This window comes from Cornus florida, unplaced genomic scaffold (genome assembly GCF_030987335.1).
Source record: "Cornus florida cultivar Cherokee Brave unplaced genomic scaffold, ASM3098733v1 CherokeeBrave_3.0.0_Hap2_Chr09, whole genome shotgun sequence".
NCBI lineage: Eukaryota > Viridiplantae > Streptophyta > Magnoliopsida > Cornales > Cornaceae > Cornus > Cornus florida.
In genome coordinates this window covers 82,407,713-82,431,317 of record NW_026775579.1, presented here as the reverse complement: position 1 = coordinate 82,431,317, position 23,605 = coordinate 82,407,713, and the positions used below count along the sequence as shown (strand labels likewise).

General features: G+C 35.5%; 3 protein-coding genes across 4 annotated transcripts; 2 read left to right on the top strand and 1 right to left on the bottom strand.

Annotated features, from left to right (window-relative positions):
• Window positions 1–1,117: 1,117 nt before the first annotated feature.
• Window positions 1,118–3,683, top strand: LOC132274669 (serine/threonine-protein kinase-like protein CCR4). The gene has a single exon (XM_059775994.1). The coding sequence runs from the start codon at window positions 1,269–1,271 to the stop codon at window positions 3,597–3,599; it is 2,331 nt and encodes a 776-aa protein (XP_059631977.1). The 5' UTR covers window positions 1,118–1,268; the 3' UTR covers window positions 3,600–3,683.
• Window positions 3,684–4,715: 1,032 nt separating this feature from the next.
• LOC132274670 (adenylate kinase, chloroplastic) lies at window positions 4,716–12,490 on the bottom strand. 2 transcript variants are annotated; one of them, XR_009470487.1, is made up of 8 exons: window positions 12,240–12,490; window positions 11,881–11,976; window positions 10,482–10,610; window positions 10,272–10,406; window positions 9,824–9,970; window positions 9,433–9,507; window positions 5,599–5,808; window positions 4,716–5,469 (listed from the first exon to the last, which is right to left on the bottom strand). XR_009470487.1 is itself a non-coding variant. In XM_059775995.1 (7 exons), exons 1-7 carry the CDS (start codon window positions 12,453–12,455, stop codon window positions 5,707–5,709), a joined length of 900 nt encoding a protein of 299 aa, XP_059631978.1. In that variant the 5' UTR covers window positions 12,456–12,490; the 3' UTR covers window positions 4,716–5,706. The 2 variants fall into 2 exon arrangements, 1 of the variants encoding a protein (XP_059631978.1); XM_059775995.1 differs by having other exon boundaries at window positions 4,716–5,808.
• A 1,810-nt stretch (window positions 12,491–14,300) lies between these two features.
• Window positions 14,301–14,883, top strand: LOC132273388 (protein phosphatase 1 regulatory subunit INH3). The gene has a single exon (XM_059774346.1). The coding sequence runs from the start codon at window positions 14,347–14,349 to the stop codon at window positions 14,707–14,709; it is 363 nt and encodes a 120-aa protein (XP_059630329.1). The 5' UTR covers window positions 14,301–14,346; the 3' UTR covers window positions 14,710–14,883.
• Window positions 14,884–23,605: the final 8,722 nt, after the last annotated feature.

The window sequence follows — 23,605 nt, the reverse complement described above, 5'->3', positions numbered from 1 at the left end:
TACATTTTTCAAAATAAATTATTTATATTTCAAAATCCATTTCTCAAAACATTTTCTATCAATGTTACTAGTTAGTGGACTCTGTAATCTAAGTCTAATTGAAGTATATGTTTGTTGCACTAAGTACTTGCTTCTCTCGTTTGTTTTACTAAAAATGTTCCTTCAAGAAAAGTAGAGTGAGAAACCCATGAGTCAAACGCAACATAAAATTTTAATACATAGCTTATTTACTCGTATTGATACCATTGATTTTGATTATATGCATCAGTCAATTATAATCAAACGTATACTAAAATATTTGGTCTATGATAATTGTCAAGAACCAAAAAACACTCTTGAGTTCCATTTATATATATATATATATTGACAGAACCTTTTTATACTCCTATCATGAAAATTTGAATATAATAAAATGAACTCATGTAAATATTTCATAAAATAATTTATAAAACAGACATTAACTTCTAATAACATAACACCCATGAAAACTCATGTTCATATGTCGAATTATAAACTACTCTACATGTATACATTCTCAGACTTTATATATATATATATATATTATTTTCTTCATAAAATGAATGGAAAATGAATTCACTCATAAACTCAAGTTCTGGAACGCTATATTATAACATCATTAAAAACTTCATAATATCTAGCATTCCCTACTACTTATTTATTTTTCTTTGGGCAGTGACCAAATTAAGAAAAATGATTATGACAGACGAATATAAAATAAATATTTTGTTATTACTGAGAGGAATTTGTTCCCACTGTCTAGCCAGAGTGAGAGTGAATTTGAGAGAGGAATTGCAAAAGTGATAAAATATAAGTCACACCTGTGGGGAGAAACGGAAGTGAGAATGAGCGAAGTATGAGAGCAGAAGGATGACTCGGAGAGTGAGAGCAACCCGTTGTGTAATAACCTGGAGTTTGCTTAGAAGTTAAAACTTCTACTATGTGAGTTAACCCAACTGAGTTGGACTAATTCACTGAGTTCTAGAAAGTGTTTGCTGTTTGAACTGGTAATACAGTGTCAAGTCACACGCACACAAAAAAGGTTTTCTATCTTGATTCTTGACCACACGCTCTACTTTTTTTCCAAAAAAGACTTGGTCTTTGGTCCTCACTCTCTCTCTTCAAACCGCGTTTCTTCTTCTTTGATTCTTCTCCAAAGCCGACCCTGAAAACTGCCTTAAATCCTTCATACAATAATCAGAAAAAACCCATCTCCAAACCAAACTCAAAAATGAACTCATAAGAGTTCTATGGCTATTTTCCTTAGAAACACCTCCTCTTTCCTCTGTCTAACTCTCTATTTCCTCTCTTCTTTTCCATTGCTTCACTCCCTTTCCACTGTGGCAATATCAGAAACCAATAACCAAACACTAGTCTGTGCATTAATAAAATCCTCTCACCAACAATCCCAACTCAACTGTACTAGTTTTCCCCAAGGAATTCAAATTCCTGTCAATTCCTGGAACAGATCATTCTCAGGAATTGTGGGTGGATACGGATTCTTCTGTGCACTGAAATCATCCTCTTCCTCGTCCACTTCAGTCCTTGGTTGTTGGAGATTCTCTACCAATGGTACTAACATGTTGCGCAAGAGTATTTATGACGGCGCGATTATCAAAGAACTTGATGCTGGCAATTCCCGTATTTGTGGTCTCATTAATGGGACTAATCATCTGCACTGCTGGCAATGGGGAAGATTCAATCCCATCACGAATCAGACTTTTTCGAGTATCGCGGTGGGAGAGAATTTTGTGTGCTGGTTGTCTGAATTAGGCAACATCAAATGCTTTACAAAAAATGACCATATTGTGAGTGGCAATGAGCCTGGCGGGAACTATAGTGTCATTGCGGCCGGTTTTCGACATGCTTGTGCCATTTCTACGAATGGTAGTTTGGAGTGTTGGGGAGAGATGGTGGGTGCGAAGCCACAAGACAAGTTCACAACATTGGCATTGGGAGAGAGTCGGAGCTGTGGCATAAGACCGAATGGGACGGTTGTCTGTTGGGGGGAGAACAATTTCAGCTTGCCACTGACATTACAATCCACATATTTTTTGGCGATTGAAGCGAAACGGAAAGTTTTTTGTGGAATTGCAACAGCGAATTTTTCATTGTTTTGTTGGGGGAATGAGATTCTTGACGCAAACTCCTTGGTTTTTAAGGATGTTGTGCCAGGTCCATGTAGGAGTAGCTGTCCTTGCAGTAGTCCCCTGCCTAATTATGGTTACTTTTGCAGCCAGGGACTAAAGATATGTGACCGGTGTCCGTGTGGCGGGAGTACACCAGTGGTGGTACCACCACCGCCACTACCATCGTCGCCACCACCACCTTCGACGACCTCACACCACGGTGGTGGTGATGGTGGTTGGAGTAAGAAAGACGTGGCTTTACTAGTGGTGGGGTGTTTGGGGGGCTTGTCATTGGTGGCAGTCTTGTGTTTCTTGTTTTTTCGGTATTTCAAGATTAGGGGATGCCGTGTGCACGATTCAGGCCGCCTGGACGATCCCCAAACGCCACCTGACCAACCCGCCCGGACTTCCCAAGCTCAAACCGCGCCACCGGTTCTTGAAAAAAGGCTGAGCCATTTGGTTAGTTCGGGAAATGGAGGCAACTTGGAGGAGTTTCCTTTGCCAATGTTGCTTAAAGCAACTGACAATTTTTCGGAGGATCACAAAATTGGCACGGGAAGCTTTGGCTCAGTCTATTATGCCACATTAGAGGGTGGACGAGAAGTGGCAATCAAGAGGGCTGAAATTTCAGCTTCCTCATCCTATGCCGGTGGGACCAAACGCCAAGAAGACAATGACAATGCATTCCTAAATGAGCTGGAGTTTTTGTCTAGGCTCAACCACAAGAACCTAGTGAGGCTATTGGGGTTCTGTGAGGATTGCAATGAAAGGGTGTTGGTCTACGAGTACATGAACAATGGCACCCTCCATGAGCACCTCCACAAGCTCGACATCTCCCCATTGAGGTCATGGGCGGCCCGGATCAAGGTGGCGCTTGACGCGGCCCGTGGGATCGAGTACCTCCATGTGTACGCCGTGCCACCAATCATACACCGCGACATTAAATCGTCCAACATATTGCTTGACGACACGTGGACTGCCAAAGTGTCTGATTTTGGACTGTCCCTAATGAGTCCCCCAGACGAGGAGTCACACTTGTCATTAGGAGCAGCCGGCACGGTTGGTTATGTAGATCCTGCATATTACAGACTCGAACAATTGACAACAAAGAGCGATGTGTATAGCTTTGGAGTAGTATTACTCGAGTTGTTATCCGGGTACAAGGCAATTCATAAAAACGAGAACGGGGTACCCAGAAATGTGGTAGATTTTGTTGCCCCTTACATAATTCAAGATGAAATTCATAGGGTTCTAGACCCAAACGTGCCCCCTCCAACACCATTTGAGATAGAGGCTGTGGCGTACGTGGGCTACCTAGCGGTGGATTGCGTTATGCCAGAAGCTAGCGATCGGCCAACCATGACCGATATTGTAAATAGCTTAGACAGAGCCTTGACCCAGTGTTTAGCACCCCGGTCATTGTCAAGGTCCTTGACTAGGTCATCTACGTAATCTTCAATCAATGTAAAACACACGTGCCAATACATACTTGTGAAGGAAAAACAAAAATTAAAAAAATTTGTGAATTTAATTTGACCCTGGTGTAAAGTGTATGATAATTTGATAATGCACCTACCACAAGAAATGATAGGAAATGCGTTACAGCTCATATAATTTTTGCTCTATATTTGAAATTCATTTGTTGAAGACTAAGAAGTCTTTGTTTCAAACGAAGATTCGTTTTTCTTATTATGTACAGGAGTCAAAGGATGACAAATTTGAAATATGGGAACTGTTGGATGCACCAAACATTGTATGGTGGGGTTGTCTTGTTCAAAAGTGAACCCCTATGATTAATATGGTCTGACTTTAACGTGTTTGGACCATCTCTTGCTTCCAAAATACTAAATATAAATAATAGGACCACGTGGCCAATTATTTTGTAACGAAGTTAGACAATCTGTGAATCTATTTAGAAGGCAAATAATTTACCACTCTAATCAAGTTGAAAATTTTGAAGTCTGAACACTTCAAAGTTTAAATTTCTTGTTTTGACCTCATCTTTTTAATCACAATTTTGTGAGTTTGGGTCATATTAATTTAAATCTATTTTTTTTTAATGATAAACGTGATACAAAAGTAACAATAACACAAAAATAATATATATTAAAATATTCTAAAACTGATTATCACGATTAAAATTAATAATTCATCAAAACAAGTCAAATTAATGTTATGCTGGGATCCACGAAACACGTAGGTCATTGCCTCGCCTAATTAACTAATTATAAATTAATAATAAATTTGGATTAAATAGTGCAAATCTAAGGTTAACAAAAATGGATTAAATAGTGCAAATCTAAGGTTAACAAAAAATAGAACATGCATTCGTCACCGACAGCATCAAACCGAATAATTGGGTTGATGTAATTGGATAAAATGACAAGTCATTTCAGGTATGCATTCAAAATTTTGAAGTGCATGATTTTTAAATACCCTTATGGGCATACTATTGTTGAAAAATAAAATAAAATAAAATAAAAAATCACATAAACATGTGTGGATGTGTTATAAAATGAAAATCAATACAGTAATCCATTTAAGAAGACCAGAAAAGAGAAAAGAAAATTGGCACAAGAAAGTCAAAGTACTTCTTTTAATTGTCAATATATAACAAAACAAATTGGAAAAAAAAAAATTACTAGCAACTGGGAGTGGAAAACATTAATTCAAGACTTTAGCAAAAACTAGCAGCGTGGAGACATAAAAGACTTGAACGAACCAAGAAAACAAAATGAAAAATACAACGAAAAAGGTTCTACACCATTTTACACTACATTCAAACCACCATTATAACCAAGAACTCTCAAGGATCTCAGAATTCAACAAGATAGAATCTTGCTAGAAAAATGATAAGTACTCCGAGAATCAGACAGATGTACTAACTCTTTTATGTGAATGGTGATGTCATTAAATATGATGATATCGTGATGACATCATTCCCGCTCACATAAATGTAATCCGACTCTTTTATGTGAGTGGAGATGAATATGATGATATCATGATGACATCATCCCTACTCACATAAATGTAGTCGAATATCTCAGACTTTCGGACTCTGTAGTTGGACACCATTCCACAGTAGAAACAAACCATTAACAACAGCAGCAACCGAGAGAACATTAGATATCAATCTAATGGTGAAGCCAGACATACAAACCAACTAAATTAACAAAAGCAAGCAAATAAAAACAAAGAAAAAGGAATCAAATTTTGCACCGTTCTTTTTTCGAGATCAAATTCATCGTCAACGGCAGCAACTGAATGGACTGGCAACTGTAAGTAGTATAAATTTGAGCTGTGTTGCACTCCTCTCACAACTCTAATATGAAAAAACGAATATAGCATTAATGAATGACAATACAATAGTTGGAAAAGCTACTTCTTTAGGGCGGGGGGTTGAGCATTACAAACTCACACAAACGCAAATTGCTATTATTTTTGTCTATACCTCATCGATAAATTTCTGTATTAGAGGAGAGAGAACCATGGCAATTGCTCCCAAAGTAGTCTTCAAATTCTTCTTCCTAATCTTTTTTCTTCTTTTCATTTTCTTTTTTTATGCTGCCACCGATCCCAATGAATCCTTCTGCTTAAGAAGTTCTGTCAATGCATTGTCAATTTGAGCAAATACATCCTCCTTTGGAGCTTTTCCATTGATCTGTAATAAGGAAAAAAAAAACAAATACTCCAACTTAGCTTCCAGGCAAGAAATACATATGCAAACACTTGCCCTAGAGAGAAGGATAGAACTGTCCAGATCACTAGATTTGGAAGCTAAACAGAAACACTGGCTCCCCTTCTCATCATAGCACAGAGAATTATCAGTAAACCTACATACAACTTGAACAACTTAAATCTTATGATTTAATCCTGAAATAGTTGTGGCAAAAGAACATAGACGGGTTGAGTTGAATATTATTATATTATTATACAACTTTTTATCTTCTCGCTTCACATTCTCCATGTCAAAAGATTTAAGATTTGGTTGGAAATGATAGATATAAGGTGTCAAGCTGATCTTTAATATATACTTGACCCACTGTTTATGTTTCTCGTTCCAGCTTTCAATGTGGTACCTTCTATAAGTTCCAAAAGCCACTTAAATAACTCCATCCCAGTATGAAAAGTGACAATTATTGAACCTCATCAAGTATTATCATATCTTGATTTAATAAATTCCAAAATTCAGTATAAATTAAGGGCATGGTGTAATAACTTTGAAAAAATTGTTGAAACAACTACATACAAAGACAGTGGTAAAAACTTACCTGTAAAGTGTAAAACCAAACTTTATATAATGTTGTGCTAAATATAACTTGTGGGCATAATCATCATTCATCAGAACTGAACCAAGCTTGCAATTATAGACTTTAGATTGTAACCAAGTAAGTAGGACCACCAGTTGGTTTTATTTTTAAACTGCTCTAGTCAAATAACTGCTCTTCCTGACACCATGCCCGAGGTTGGCTGATGCAGTCCATGAGAAATTTACGAAAAAGAAAGTTTAAAGAAGAGGGAATTCTGAAAATTATTTAAATTTTTAGACCAATTAGAGAGAAGTTATGTTATACTTTCTTTTAGTTTTGTTCTCTGTGGGGGTAATTTGTTCGTTTTATCAAGTTTTTTGAGTCAATATAATTTGATTTTCAAATTCACAGGAAATGGGCTGTAGACTTCTAAAGATATATGGATTTACATGTGTTATTATTATTATTCTTATTTTTGGTTAAATTTGGTCTTTAGTTGGTTTGGATAGATTATACGAGTCAAAGTCCTTGTAAGATTTAGGAGTACAAAAAGTCCTATAGACTATATATGTCGATGTATAGTTTCACTTCAACAGAGATCAACTTAAGAACTTCATAAAGAGCTAGAAGTTTTCTGTTATCATGTGATACATTATAACCTCAAGGCATGATGCCTTACTTCAACTTTTTCTACTACTCACGTCCCCCCCCCCCCCCCCCCCCCCCCTCCTTTTGCCAGAATTTTCTACAGTTAAATACTTGAAATGAAACCGTGTTACGTTATTCAACCCTGAAAACCCTATTTTAAAAAACCCAATCCTTTCCTTCACCATACACCCAACCACCAAAAAGGCCAAGGTTACTTGAACTGCCCCAAACATCCTCTTTTCTCTACTAATAAAAGCCTCAAATGCTAACCTTTTTCTTACGCTCTTTTCAAATCCTAAAATCCCATATCGCCACTGACCTTTAGGCACAAAAACCAATAACAACTAGCGCCCCGCCCTCTTTATGGCTGCACTACATTGATTGTGGCATTATAATTAGTAGGAGAGTGCTCCTCGTACTTGTCTTTCACCACCCATGTGACCCATGCTCGGTCAAAGACACAAAATGTCCTCTTTCCTCCTTTTAAAAAAGGTTTCTTATTTGTTTAGTGTGAAAATCAAGTTCCATCAACAGCCTTCTATATTAATTCACTGTCATCTAAGCAGAAACCCTACCCAATTTAATGGGCTTTAATTTAAGTTACTAAATTAGTATAATATGTTATAACTATATCTATACAAATAAAAAAGACAAAATAAACTCATCCACACATGTACGTGCACCATGAACAAATTAACATGCATACATAAATATGAAAACATAAACACGAGAATACTAAGACAATTAGGCCTCTCAAATATAGATTGAAACATTTAATCCGATAACTTGTTAACAATCCGAATATGATAATCTGTTATCTAAAAAAACTGGATACAGAATATGGTCAATCCAATCAAATAATAAACTGATCCGATGTACTATAATACATAATATGCTATAGATATATTATATAATGCTACAATATACAATTTATACGTATCATAAACATATTTTTATCAGTATCTTCTCTTTTTCTTTCTTCTCACTATTTTTTCTTACACATCAATTTTTTTTTTTCCTTTACAAAGAGTCAAACACCTTTTTTTTTTTTTTTTTGTCCATATTTTTATTTAACTTATTTGTTTCTCTCTCTATTTTTCAAATTATTGTTTGCCGATCTATTTTGGCATTAATTCTTTTCAACAAAAAGTCGCACCTTTAACATATTAGCGCCCTTTTTTATTTTTATTTTTTTTTATTATTTTTTTTTTTAATGAGTTTTACCATATTAGCGTATTAGGTTATCGAAACAGATATTTGATTAATAACAACACAGATATGGATTTATTCATCAGGATTTTGGATTGGATCAAGGGGGAAGAATAAAAAAATTCTTATCTCGTTGTGCATCTTTCTTTACTTGAATGCATATAAAATTCAAATTATTTCATCAACCTTATTTTCCCAATCTTTTTCATGAACAAACTTTCAATTGATATATTGCACCTTTATAGATAACAGTCTACATTTAACCCTTCAAAAAGTTCTTCTAATAATAATGCCCATGACATGGTGGGCCCTAATGTTGCGGACTGGTGGTATTTCCACGATAACCATAATTGACATGTGGAACGTTCAGAGGACAAAATTTCTGCTCAGGGAGAGAAACCACTTGATTCGTTGAGAGTTTGAGATAGATGGAGGCAAGAAAAATATACTAGAAATGTTTAACTGCTTTTAGATGTCTATGCAGCAAAAAAAGCACATGACCAATGCCAAAAATATGCACAAATAATAAACAAATCAAAATATAATTTGCAAAGGTAAGACATCTCAGACAACATGCCACAACACTGTGATAGACGCGATAGATGTATATCAGCAACCTCAAGAAAGATCCCCCTTCCCTTTCTTTTTCTCTAGCTTTCTAATAAATTTAAGTTCTGAGATGGAAAGGCCTTGTTCCTTTCCACCAATTTTATCCTGGTTCTCTTCCTTGATTCAATCAAAAGTATATAATTAAGATCAAATCAATATATGTATGGTTTCTTCTCACACCTATTAAAAAATTAGGCAACACATTCGAAAGGGAAGAAGAAGAAATAGTAAATAATAAAGTACCAAGTAAACAAATGGTGAAAACTAATTAATGGGTCATTCAGGAAAAAAAAAACTAATTAATGGGTCCTGCAAGACACATGAAAGAGCCTGTAGTGCCCCTCATTGTTTCAACTTGCAACTCTGAGTAGTATCCATCAAACTATTTATCCTGTGTATGCATTACCTTCTTTCGTCTCTTTCTTTTTTGTTATTTAAATTATTTATTCATTTATATTTTGGGATCAACAAGGCATTTGCATTTCTATGTAGGGGCACAATTTTCACACATGCATAAATGTACGCGCGCGCACACACACACACACAGATAGGGAACATATATCACATGCCTTGACTGTGATGTCTTCATACATTGAGAGAACCGACTCCACATTTTGATGATGAGTGCGCAAACGCAGCTTTACCTAAATAAAACCAAAATGGGTAAGGAAATTAAGATGTCAATGGTAACTATAGTTAATTAAAGTTATTAAACACCTGCACACAAACAAAAACTGAGATAGGGAGGATAAACCATTAAGAAAGATGGATATGTTGACCAAATAACACACAAGAGTACTCGGAAGTAAAAGCCCACCGCAGTTGCTTGACTGGTGTCTCTTGCACCTCAGGAGGGGTGCAACATTCATGTCTCGTTTGAGACAGGTAGGTGTATGGTACATTCTTACTTATAAAAAAAAGGACAAGAGCACTTCAATAATATAGGACACAAAAACATGCCTTTTCCTCTGTGTCGTCAAACCGTTGGGTAAGCCTAGCAGCAATTTCTTCAGTCTCTGGGGGAGAATACTTTATGTGGTATATCCTCCCAGTAACAGGATCTAGCCTACGCCCAACCACTCTCTCAACAAGAATCTCTTCAGGGACCTGCAAACATAGGTTTGACTGCCTAAGTAGAGTTATAAAAAGGTCACACTCATGCCCGTAATAATTTTAACTAAATAGTCTAAACCAAGGTAAAGGATAAAGAACAACGAGTAATTTCATCACACCATACACTAAAAATTGTGCAAGAAGACGAGTCTTCATAAAAACATTTGCAGTCAAGGACATTATTTACACATTGTTTCTGCTAACATGTGGTTCGTTGTCTCCTACTCGTGACTTGACAATTCAACGTAATTGCATTGTTGTTAAGTAAATAATTGTATAAACAACAATTACTCACTTCTAGCAGAATAAAAAGGTCTGGTTGGAACCCAAATTCTTTAAGAGCATTTGCTTGCGATAAGCTTCTAGGATATCCATCCAAAAGCCAGCCATTTTCTTGAGAATCCGATTGCAATAGACGATCCTTCACCATCTACATGATCCAAAGGACATAAAGGAACTAACAATAAGACGTAGCTTGCCAAAAAATCAAATAACTTAAACCTACCATAACAACTATTTCGTTTGGAACCAACTGCCCTTTCTCCATACATTCCTTCGCGCGCCTACCATTTTCACTTCCAGCGGCAACTTCTGCCCTCAGTAAATCTCCAGCCGCAATATGCACCAAACCATACTGCATATATGAGGATGACTTGATTCAATCGTGATTATGAGAAATTCATGTAAGACCAGCAACTAACATATCCAATGACAAAACAGCACTTGAAATAACTTGAAAGCAGAATATCAAAGAAATGCATGGCCAATTGATCTAGAGATCAAAAACTCAATAGCTGCAAAATAGCCCAGATTTCAAACCCCCAACAACACTGACACGGATACACTTGCATACACGTATATACATGTGATAATTAATAATTATGATTCATAAGGTAGGTATTTTATGTCAGAGTCATAAAGTACCAATCTGGGCCATGTCCCCATTGTGAGAATATATATATATATATTCTCTTCATTGCCATGTCCCCATTGTGCCCTTGTCCTACTTTTCATGATTTGCCGAGTAAATATGTCCGTGTTGCATCATATTGTTCTTGAATCCATGTTTCACAGGCAACCGAAATGAAAAGAGAATAACTTTCCAGCCATGACAGAAACAAGCATATGGGGCCAGAATTATGGGATGGAGCTAAAATTAGAGCCCTTTCTTTTTCAGTTAGTAGAGCATTTGGGCTTCATAGGAGATATGGGCATGATACCAAATTTTGATTTGAAATATTACAAGCCATCAAACCTTTTTGGTTTGATTGAACATTGGACTTAATGAGCTCTAATTGTATAAAAGCTTTCAGAATCCAACATAGAATCCTAAAGCTGTCCCATGCACCATTCGCCTTACCACAGTTTTCACCATCTTTAATGGGTACCGTGTTTCCCAAACAGGAGTATTAATTTGTTTGAGAAGAAACAACAATTCTCTACAAACGGGCTTCATTGGTTGACAATAGAATGGTTGCCATTTGCCACTAATTAACGACATAAACAAATAGATTTTACATATTAGAACACAAGAGACAGGCTCTGGGTTGGGCAAACTGAAGACAAATTTTTTATCCTCGGCTTTCCTAAGGTGAGTAGTTTGTCCCTAAAACTGAAGGTCCAAGTAAATGAAAGAAAATGGAAATTAGTGAACAAATGAGTGAAAACTACTCAACTTTCCAACAGTCCATCACAATCCCATTATTGCTCAAAGAAATCCACAAACAAGCCCAAACCTTGGGATTTGAATTTCATTTATGAGCTCCAATACCATTTGCGATCTAATTTATGGAATTACAAACAAGCAAGATTCAAATTCCAATGAAATTGGAAATGCAATTGCAATCACTGACACCAATTCAAATTCAATCCCCATAACGAGAGAGTGCTGAACAATGACTTACTTTCTTAGTGATCAACTCACATTGCGTCCCTTTACCTGAAGCAGGAGCCCCAGATATCATAACCTTCAAAGGCTCTGGCTTACTCGCTGATGCCACCTGCCCATAGTTAAAAAAAATAAGTCAAATACCACGCTTAGTTTATCAAAACACTCAAACCCCTATGTTTGGTAAACAAGAAAATCGAGGAAACAATAATCCAGTCACATTTTCCTCTGTTAATTTGCCAACAAAATTTAATTAACCATTTCCACAAATTTTCATTGCCCTTCGGCTTCACAGCTACAGTGAGAAACTGTATAAGCCAATTCACAAAACTGAACCAAATTCATAGCTGAATGGCTAGAATTCAAGCCGCTTACCTGAACATTGGGACTGATTCGCGACGGCTTTCTCCCATAACGACGTCGGATTAGGGTTTCGTCGAAGTAGAGAGATGGCGTGGAAACGCCAAAAGAGGATAGAGAAAGCTGTGACGTGCCGTGGTTGAGAGACCTTGAAGAGGGAGAGAGAGAAGCTGAGGAGGTCGTACACCTTTGCTTTGCTGCCGCAGGGAAACTCAACGATGAGCAAGCCATTGCCCACCCTCCCCCTCCCTCACTCACTCATGATATAACGTGTGAAATAGTTATATAGTACACGTGTTGCACGAGAGATTATAAATGTATAGAAGTAGTAATATATAGTTTATATACAAATTTACACTATCCTATAAAAAACATACAAATCACATTTATTTCTCTCTAACTTATCTGAATACCCCAATCAAAATTGACAAATATTATTTCTTTTACCTATTTTTTTTTTTTTTTTTTTAATTTACAATAATCTCTCTCTAGTTAAGTGAGATTACAAACACCTCTTACATGTATCGGCGAAAATAAAATTCAATACCATGCCATTGAGGTTTATAGTTAGTCAATAACACACTCCCACATAGTTAAAAGTCAAAATTGATCGACATAAAGTTAGAGATTTGATTTTTACATCAAATAGTTGCATTAAATTATTAGATTTTTTGTTCTTAATTAATCATTTATGCAACACATAAGAGAATAAGGTCCTACATTTATTTGTATTTAGCGTAAATAACTAATAAAAAATCACTGTAAGTGTGTGAGTACAACTACTCTTAAAGTTAGTTATATATGCTAACAATACATTAATGCAATGTTTGATAACACTAAATTGGCATTTTAGATTTGAGATTGAAAAAAATTTAGTATAAATTTTAAACTAAACTTCCTTCTATCACAAATTCAACTCACAAACATAACATAAATGTTTAAGATTTAAATTTGACCTTGAAATGTGTGTACAAACTAGGTAGTACAAACTAAGAAATGTCATTTTTATTGTATAAATGAATTTTATTTTTTATAATAGTTTGGAATTATATGGTTCCGACCAATAACGATTCAATATATAAATAAAAATTTAAATAAAACTAAAATATTTACTTGTGTGTTGAGTCGTAATTAGTTGAGATTATACATTTTCTTGATATGTAATAATATCTCGTATAACTGCAAAGACAAATTTGTAAAATTATAGTAGTAGTCTATAAGACTATTATAACTTGGGTCCAGGGATAAGGTTTGACAATAAAAATTAGGTTTTTTGAAAAAGCTCAAAAAAAGTAAGAAACCTTAAATTTTTGGAACACCAAACAGTAAGATAAATATTGAATATATGTGTTTGGGTTACAAAACACATCTCATTTAAATTACCAGTGTTTTTTTGTCACGTTTGAGTAGAACTTAGAGCATTCGAATGAATCCTTATCTTGTTTGGCTATTGTTTTTACTTTGTAATTTTTTTTTTTTTTGGTTAATGTAATGTAGTGAAGCAAAAACATGAAGTATGTTTGCCAAAATCGAAAGCATCAAATGATGCTTTTGTTTACTTTCGTAATGTAGTAAAGCACTGTTCGTATATAAAAAAAAAATTGTAAAATAACATTTTTAACTAATCATTCAAATTTTTAAACTTACAATACTTTTTACTAGCTTTCATGTTTTTTCTTTTAAAAATCTTGTAACAAATTTACGTTACTAAATAAGCTTCTAAATAATGTTGAATACATCCTATAAGTAGAAACATTGCTCATGTTTCGGATCAAAGCAAAAGCATAAAGCAAACGGCCCTCAACTATCGAATCAAAACAAAAACACAAAACAACTGTCCCTAAACTCTAATTATTATGTGGATCAAAATTGTGTGAGTATTGTTCAACTTAGCAATGTTTAATATGGTGTAGTCAATTCTATAATTTCCTTCTAACTTTTGATAATATAAAGGAGGTATATGTAATTTTGTTTTAATAAAAGGAGGGAAGTGATTGCTATTTACCATAATTTAAATTATTTTCGAGTCAACAAAATACTCTTCCCCTTTACAAAGCATATATATATTGCAAGTTTGCAACCCAACCCATATATTCTCGTAACAGAGCCCCCAAATTGGGACATGGCGAGACCTTTGACCGGCTCAAGGCAATTGGGACCCTCCTCCACCGCGACCACCACCACAACCCTAACCCTAGAAAACCCATCTCCGTCGTCTTCACAACAACCACCACCTCAACAAACCCTAGTTCTGGAACTCAGGCGCAAGAAGAAGAAGGTCACGTGGAAGGAAGGGACCGTCGACAACGAGTTCCTCCAGAAGAAGAGCTCCAAGAAATGCTGCATCTTCCACAAAGAAAAGCCCTTTGACGAGGACGACAGCGACGACGACGATCCGTCCAAGAAGGATCACGATCACAATCACAATCATGGTGATGGTTGCTGTTCGAGGAATGATGAAGGGGCCAGCACGAGTCATTCTTGATTTATTGGCTTCATTCTTTGTAAGTGTAAAATCTCTGGAATTGCTAGAATTGGGTTTTTCGAAGCTTGATTTTTCTGGGTTTTGTGTATATAGTTAGAATTGTTATTGCCTTTCAGATATAAGAAATGAATTGAATTTTAATGTTCAATCGAGAGGATACGTTTTGTGTTTGAATGTTTATTGGCTATGATTTGAATCTGATGGGTTCTAATTTCCTATCATTATGTTGAGTTTGCCAATTTGGCTTCTGCTATTAATTTGGGTATAGTCCATTTCGTTTGAACACACCGTTTGTTAACAGTTTTTTGGATGTTAAGGAATGTTGATGTTCTTCACTTATTTATTATTTATTTGAAAGGTAAGATTTGATTCATAAATTATCTATGTTAGTTTGATTGAATTGTATTGCTTCACAACTTTGTTAAGGAGCATTTGTTAAACAAGAAGTTTGGGTGTTGCTCTTCACTTTTTCTTTCCCTCCCCCCAAGGAGCTGTTTTATACACCCCTTGTTGCTTAGTCTCCTCCTCTATAAAAACATAATGTAGAATTATGTCTAAGTATCAATTATGAAAAAAAAAATTATGTCTATGTATAAAGGAGGAACAATTCAGACCTTGTTGATGGTGTATTATTAGGGCTATCGTTGGTCTTACGGTTGGCTCCATTTAGCTTAAAGAGTTAAAACTATTTACTAAATGGCAACTAATGTTGGAAGTTGTCTAAGGTTCCAATTCTCAATAAATTAGGGCATGGGAAAGGTTGGTTGCTGAATACCAGCATTTAGGGACGTCGTCAAATTTTGTCGGAGAAATAACCCTAGTTCGTTGGATTCCTAACAAAGAGATTGGTGAGGGATCGAAGGATGCTAAGAAGATATAAAAAGAAGTAAAACCTGTTCTTTTTGGGTTGTCAAGGATATTACCCTTAACTACTCCAACTTCTCCTTTTCCTATTTGCAACAAAGTTTGATCCCCTGCTGTTCAATTATATTCTTTCATTTGATTTCATGGAGATATTTTTCTGTGGTGCAAGAGCATTTCCCTGGAATATTCTCGTGTTTGCTGTCATGAACTTATTTATCCAATTTAATGCAACTGGTTTCTTTTTTCTTTGCTGTGATAAATAGGTGCTAGAGAGTGAGTGGTGCATCAGGGATGAGAGTGTTTCAATCTTGTGACAATGGATAGAACATAAAGAAGTATTGTTATTGGGGGATCCACAAGGAGACCTTGATTATGAGAATTGCTAGGTTGAATACACTATTATGGTCTACTGATGTTTTGGTCAAATCATACTGAAAATTTGCAGCCTAAACTAGTGTAGAAGTGGTAGTACAAAGGAAGAATTAAGTTGGATGTAGGAGTCCAAAGCTGGAATGGGTTAATGGGAAATAGGAATTCTACGTTGCTTCGTACAAGTGCGGGGGAACAATATATGACAGAACTATATCACTGCTGAATGATCTCTTAAATCTGTATTGCACTTTGCAAATGCATGATGCCCGAATATGTGTGCATTGAGAGGTTGTTCTTGAATTGGATCTTAAGTAAATCTTTAGGTTCAGATTCATCTATGAAAGCCTTCTTTCCAAATGGATTAGATTTTGAAGGACCTCTTAAGAAGATTGATATTTTTATTTTTATTTTTGAAATGCTCTTCTAAAGTGGGCTTGAGCATGAGATTAACCACTTTTTTGTGCTTCACAACACTTCGTGGAGGTGGGATCTGTGGGGATCCTCAATTGGTAATAGCTATTTTACAAATGAGGTCGTGAATAGCCTCGATTGGTATTAACTCCAAACAGTAAAGCATCGACTAATACTATAATGGGATAGCATGTCAATTATTAAGAAGGAATTGGGCCATTTAGGAAACACATGTAGGGGACCTTTTATAACCATGTGTTTGACGTGGTTCAAGTCTTATTTCTTGTTTACTTTATAGGTTTGGTCTAGGTAAATATGTTTTACAGTATTTGGTTCAAGAGTCGAGGGTACTTTGTCGATTTATTCATTTTCTCGGCATAAGTTGTAATGATGGTCCATAGGTTGTATCTTGGGTAAAATCTTGTAATTTCAATTTTCATTTCAATTTTTCTTTACATATTTTAAGTTTACAAAAATTTAAAAATAAATAAATAAAAAGAAAAACATATGTCATCTTGTCACTGTGCAACATCAGTGACGTGGATGCAATCATTGTTCTTTTAGTTACTACTATTTGGAAGATCACCTTTGGTCTTCCAAGATGTTTGCCCATTTGTCACTTTGAGAGAAGTGTTGATAGCAAAGAGGTTTGCAAATGATTGTGTATATGAAAAGGTAGCTATGGGCAAAACAGTAGGGCAGTTAAAATCTTGGACTAAATCACACCAACACCTCCTGAAGTGTACCTAAATTACTAATAGGTGATGAGTTTGTGAAAACCTACCGAAAATCCCGTTAGAATTAGTGTCAAAATGATGTTAAAATTATGTGTGAAATGTCACAATTGCCCTTTGAAATTTTAAACAAAAAAATTGTATATGAAATGACAATATTGTTCCCTTAACAATAAAAAAATATTTCTCTCCTCCTCTCTCTCCATCGCCCCACCTCCACCACCACTGTTCTCTCTCTGCCAGCCCACCCCTATTCTCTACCTATTTGCTTCATCACAGCTCACTTCCACACCGACATCACCACCACAACCTCTACAACAGCGGCCACCCTTTCTCTCTCTCTCTTTTTTCTATCTAAAAATCCTTCAATTTTTTTCTTTTTGAGAAAATCTCCTGGGGAAAATGATGCCGTGCAAAGGAATCGGATCAGGTTTGGAAGTGGCACGTGAGGACCATCTTACTTAAGCTCCAAGTACATTGTCTTGGTCAGCCTCTAGCCCCTTGTCTTTGGCTCTTCTTCATTACCGCTCTGGCATGTCTTCTCTTTCTCATTCGTCTATCTCTCATTTTTCGTACGGTACGGTGGGACCCATCTCAAGATACACCAAATCATATATTTGTAGTAGAAGTTAAGAATGAGCAACTCTTTATGGCCCCGTTTACTAACATGAATGATTCCTGATTTTTACTATCAATTTCTGAAATTGAGAATCAAAATTAAAAATCATGTTTAACAATACACTTTCACTTTTTTGTTTTAAGAAATTACTTTCTAATTTTGTTAAGAGGAGAGAAAGTGAGAAATCCTCACTTTCTTGTTTTCTCCACTGTAGCGGAGGAGTTACTTTCACTACTGTAGCGGAACTTAACCAACGCTTCGCCCTCGGTCGTTTATAACAATATCCACCACTATTGTCTCTATCCCATGTACCACCACGATGGCCACCAGATGGGCAACTTCGGCGAGGATGATTCGCCGATCGGCATCGCCGGCGACCACCATATCCGCGATGATGGGACTTAGGTAAGTTACTCAAATCTGAAATTTCTCTCTCTCTCATTCTCAGGACAAAATCCCCTCTTCCTCCCTCTGTTTTCTTACCATTGATGCACCAATCTACCAACCCAGAAATCATGCCCACTGCCATCACAAGCCGGAACCGAATCGCTGTCCATAGCTCTTCTCTCACGGCCATCCCAACGCCGCCGAACCGTTGCACCGCTGTCGGTGTCCGCCGTCGAACCACTGCTAGCGATCTGCTGAACCGAACCGCTGCTCACCGCTGTATCGTTCATAGCCGTCGCCGGATCTTCTTCACTGTCCATAACCACGTGTATGGGTTTTGAACTTTGATTCTTGTAGTGCAGAGAGAGAGAGTATATATCATCTGCTACAATCCCCTCCTCAATCTCGCCTCAACTTGCCCCCTCTCTCTCTTCTCTCAATCTCGCCTCAACTTGCCCCCTCTCTCTTCTCTCTCTGTATATAATATATATATATATCATCTGCTGCAATTCCCCTCAATCTCGCCTCAACTTGCCCCCTCTCTCTCTTCTCTCAATCTCGCCTCAACTTGCCCCCTCTTGCCCCCTCTCTCTCTTCTCTCTGTATATAATATATATATATGGGGCAAGTTGAGGCGAGATTGAGGGGAATTGCAGCAGATGATATATATATATATTATATACTGAGAGAAGAGAGAGGGGGCAAGTTGGGGCGAAATTGAGGAACAAGGGCGAAATTGAGGAACAACAGATGATATATATATATATATATATAGAAAACAAAAATCAAAATTATAATTATTAAACTTGTTTTCTACTTTCTTGTTTTAAAAATATTGAAAGCATAAAATATTACTAAACATAATTCTACTTTATATTTCAGCTTCAGAAATGAAAATCATAATTTTACTTTTTGAGAAAGCAAAAGTAAAAAAGTGAAAGCGTTAGTAAACGGGTCCTATATGAATGGATAGAGTTACTAGAGTTAATTTTAACCCCATGGTGATTATATATGTGTCAGCAAGAAGCGGTGACGAATGGTAATAAACACACACACAAATATATAATAAACTTGGTGTAATATATATATATATATAGAGAGAGAGAGACTTATAAAAAAAATATATATATATATATAGAGAGAGAAATTTCACATAAACTTAATGTATAAACTTGGTGGGTCAAATGTCAATTATGATAGAAGAAAGGTTTTTTTTTTTTTTTTTTTTTTGGGTCAATTTCTCATCTAGGTAATAAAATTTTCCTGAATTTTGCATGCTCTATACTTTGAAATTTCATTCTTGATAAAACCATTATTTGACAACTATCTTTTGGTTTGGTTATTCTATTTTAATTGCAGATTTAGTGATTAGGTTGTGTTGGTCAATTAATTAGGTAATTGCATTTTGATTGTCTTAACATGCTTTCTAAATTGGTGTACAATCAGTACAAGTGTTAATGATCTTTCAATTGTAAATAAAACTTTTGCTAGATTTCCACTGCAGATTTATGTTTGTCCGTGCAAAAAGTCTTGCTAGGGTAAATTGGTCTAGGGTCAAAGAGGGATTTTTACAGGATCAAATGGCATATCAGCGCTCTGACACCATGTGGAGGCAAGGAGTGTGAATGTAACACAGAGCAATGTTGTAATTAAGGCAAATTTTAGGGGCTGTTAATGTACTTTGGTTGGGTGGTTCTTGTGGTTTGGAACATTGACTTGACTATTTGATGTCGATTAAGGGGAAATTATTTCGACGCCTTAGACTAGATGGTCCTGGTCAATTATGTAATATGCTGCTGATAGAACTTAAGTTGTGTCCGTTTGTTTGTTGGGTCACAAGTCGGGGCTCGACTATATAGACTATATACTTGTTAGCTGTATATTACATAATAAACAATAGGCATACCATCATGAATGAATGATGAACCAACATGAATCCAGTTCTATTATTGTTTAAACTCGGCTCAATAAATGAGCTCATAGTGTTTTTTATTTTTATTTTTCAGGGTTAGGCAAGTGTGCTCACACTTTTTGCTTTTTCTCCATGCCTACTTGAACCCCTTCCCTCCTATTTGAGGATGGTATCGGTAGAAGACCTTTGGTAAATGAACTTATAGTTGGCCCCGAATTAGATTCATTACTCTTTTTGAGTAATGCTACAATGCTCGATTGATTTTTTGTATGACGGCCTATAAATAGTCAATGGTGAAAAGATAAAATACTGTTTATCTCGATGATTGTCACATACATAGGCAAGTTTATGTTTTTCCTACTTTTCAGTCATAATGATGCCATTGTTTTCAAGCTTGACAACATTTAATTGTTGCTTAATACTCTCTCTTTAACATGTAACTGATCGATCTTCTATTCTCAACATGATTGTTGCTCAATAATTTCTCTGAAAAAAACACTACTACGTATTAGCTTTAGCAGATCGTACTTGTTTTTTAGAGACCAGAGGTACATTCACAATGGATCAAGGCTTTCAAAGCATCTGAAAATCATGTTTTCAAAAGTCATCTGAAAATCATGTTGAAAGGCTTGAAAACACACATTTTTTTTTTTCAAGCTATCATCATTCGAGCACTCTGATATTGATGTGAAAGGCACACGTTCGGCTTGTGGCACCAATTATATGCGCAGATACGAGAGTTAGAGCAGCCCATATTACTAACTGGCAAGGCATGGGCCTGGCAATTAGCGGGCCCATATGTCTGCTGGCAAGGGCGCTACAGCGATTCAAATTGGGCCCACCATTTCAATTTCGAACAAATAAATCCCATCGGTCTAACACGGAAAAAAAAAAAAAAAAAAAAAAAAAAAAAAAAAACCGGCTATTTGGTTTTTAAAAAATATATATATTGTAATTTGGTTCAAAATAACTGTATCTCTGCTGTCTTTTTTTTTTTTTTTTTTTTTTTTTTTTTTTTTTTTTTTTTTGTTACTCCCATCACTATTTCCTTTTATATATATTTTTTGTAAAAAACATATTTTTGACTTTGATTTTTTTAAAAAATATGTATGATTTTTATTTCTTTACCTTTTGATTTTTTTTTTTTTCTTTAAAATTTGTCAACAGATGTATGAGAAACAAAAATAAGACACAAATATAAAAATATTCCATTCAATTTGTCAACAAATATATTTATAATTTTGATTATTTTATTTTTACTTTCAAATAAATATGTATGATTTTTATTATTAATCACAAACAAACAATACGAAGAAATATATTTTACTCAATATTATTGTTAAACTACTTCAGTGGTTGAAAAAGTAGCCGCTTAAAAAAAAAAAAACAAAAAAATAAATATGTTTTTAATTTTTTTTACTATAAAAAAAATACAAAAAAAAAAAAAAAAAAATAGCGATTAACCTATACTGTAACCAATCGGTAGCAATATACTGTAGCTAGTCACTTCAGCACAATTGCTGATGTGGCTAGCAATCCACATTAGCATTGCTAGCCGGTAGCTATACCAGCTACCCTTAGAATTCAGTGTAGTACAACATTACGAAAGTTAGAATTTAGTGCAATATAACATGAGTATTGTTTAACTAATAAAGTCTGTAATTGAAATACATATAAACACACAATGTTATGGGTTTCAATCACAGTTCTTAATTGTTATACAATACGTCTGATGTCCAACATAGAATTATGTTCCCATTGTTGTATGTATGATGTATAGAAGCATTTTTTCCCCTTCAAATATTATAAATATGTTAAAGGGCTGTTTTTATCAAAAGTGTAATGATGTCTCACGATTTTTGTGAGATACTTACTTTTTAATTATCATATGTTTTTTCCACTAAGAACATCTTCAATTCTTGTGTAATTTTATTTTATTTTTATAAATCTTATCAGTTCGGATAAAGACACTTTTTCAGGCTTCAAAATACTATAAAAAAAAATTACAAAGCATCACTTTTTAGTTATCATACGTGGGGTTTTCTACTTCTAAATCAGCTCCAATCTAGGTTTTGCAGGTGGTGTTTCACTTGAATTCTCGAACGCCCAATTGGTTTCCGGGCACATGAGATGAGGTTGTTTCGAGGATTGCTAAGCAATATTGAATGGTTTTGGTATATATGTATTTGTCTCAAAGTCTATAAATGTTTTTATTTATTTTATTTTATATATATATTTTTTATTTAGGTCTCAACACCGGAAAGCCAACACGGTTTTTAAGAGGATTTCTAATGACACGTTAAAACATTTTTTCTGTATAAAATATCATGTGTATGTAGGGATGGCAATGGGGCGGGGTGGGGCGGGAATCTCATTCCCCATCTCCATCCCTGGTCAAATTTTTTACTCCCATCCCCGCCCCTATCCGTTTAAATCCCCCGCCCCGCCCTGCATAACTCTTTTAAAATTCCAATTCACCTTTAACAAAATTAACACAACTATAATATTTTTCAACCTAATAATTTAATAAAGGTTCAGCACAATTATAACAATTTAAAATATATCATTTCAACTCGATCAAACTTATAGTAAAACCACATATAATATTTTTTAGAATAGTCTGGGAATTTTCAACATGATCAATCAAAACAAATAACATTCTTCCAACAACGACTATGCTGCGAGGGAATGTATCTCGGATTTCAGAAGGGAATATATTATATATATAGTTATATAATTTAATAATATTTTATAGCATGTAAGGGCAATTTTGTAAAAATGCACTATAAACGGGGCGGGGAGGGACGGATAACCCTACCCCTCCCCGCCCCGTCCCCTGCCTGGGTTTCAAATTCAATCCCCATCCCCTTCCCATTTACATAAATGGGTCCCCAAACCCACCATAACAGGGGCGGGGACCCGCTGGGTATGGGGATTTTGCCATCCTTACGTGTATGTATATATCAAACATCTTGTTTGCAAAATAATATATATGTACAAGGGACTAAAGAACATACCTCAATGGTACACTTAAATGGACGCCACTCAAATTCAATCATCAGACGAGAACCAGTGCTAATTTAATTCATGCCAACTACCTTACCAACAAAAAAACATAGGAAAAAAAAGAAAAAAAAATTGAAAAAAAAAAGAAGAAGAAAAACTCAAAATTGTCATTTTTGAAAACTAACACTATATATATCTAAAGATTCTAAACTGACACTCTAACATAATAATAGTTTTTTTTTTTTTTTTTTTTTTTTTTTTTTTGGCAACAACCACACAAAAACAAACCAACCCTCAAACTGAACCAGCATCATCATCTGCCAAAAGCTGAGATATGAAAGGAGGGACCAAATGGAGCACCAAATCCTCCTTCATGTCAACACTCGAAAGACCAGTTAGAGCATGGGCCACCTTATTACCTCCCATTCGAACATGCGCAAAAGTAAACGAAGAGTAAGTATGCAACTCCTTCCGGAGCTTAAACACCAAAGGTAAGCACACACCATCACCATATCGCACTCCCACAATAGCTTCCACCACCACTTTAGCATCCGTCTCAGAGCAAACACCATGAAAGTTAAAAGATTTAGC

Bases quoted from the DNA above. Each gene is read 5' to 3' on its own strand.
- LOC132274669 (XM_059775994.1), top strand. From the start codon at position 1,269: ATGGCTATTTTCCTTAGAAACACCTCCTCTTTCCTCTGTCTAACTCTC.
- LOC132274670 (XM_059775995.1), bottom strand. From the start codon at position 12,455: ATGGCTTGCTCATCGTTGAGTTTCCCTGCGGCAGCAAAGCAAAGGTGT. The intron at 9,508-9,823 runs GCATGTTTTTGT...GGTTTTATTTAG, and splicing joins TTGACGACACAGAGGAAAAG to GTAAAGCTGCGTTTGCGCAC. The intron at 5,809-9,432 runs GCATGTGATATA...TCCTTATTACAG, and splicing joins ATGAAGACATCACAGTCAAG to ATCAATGGAAAAGCTCCAAA.
- LOC132273388 (XM_059774346.1), top strand. From the start codon at position 14,347: ATGGCGAGACCTTTGACCGGCTCAAGGCAATTGGGACCCTCCTCCACC.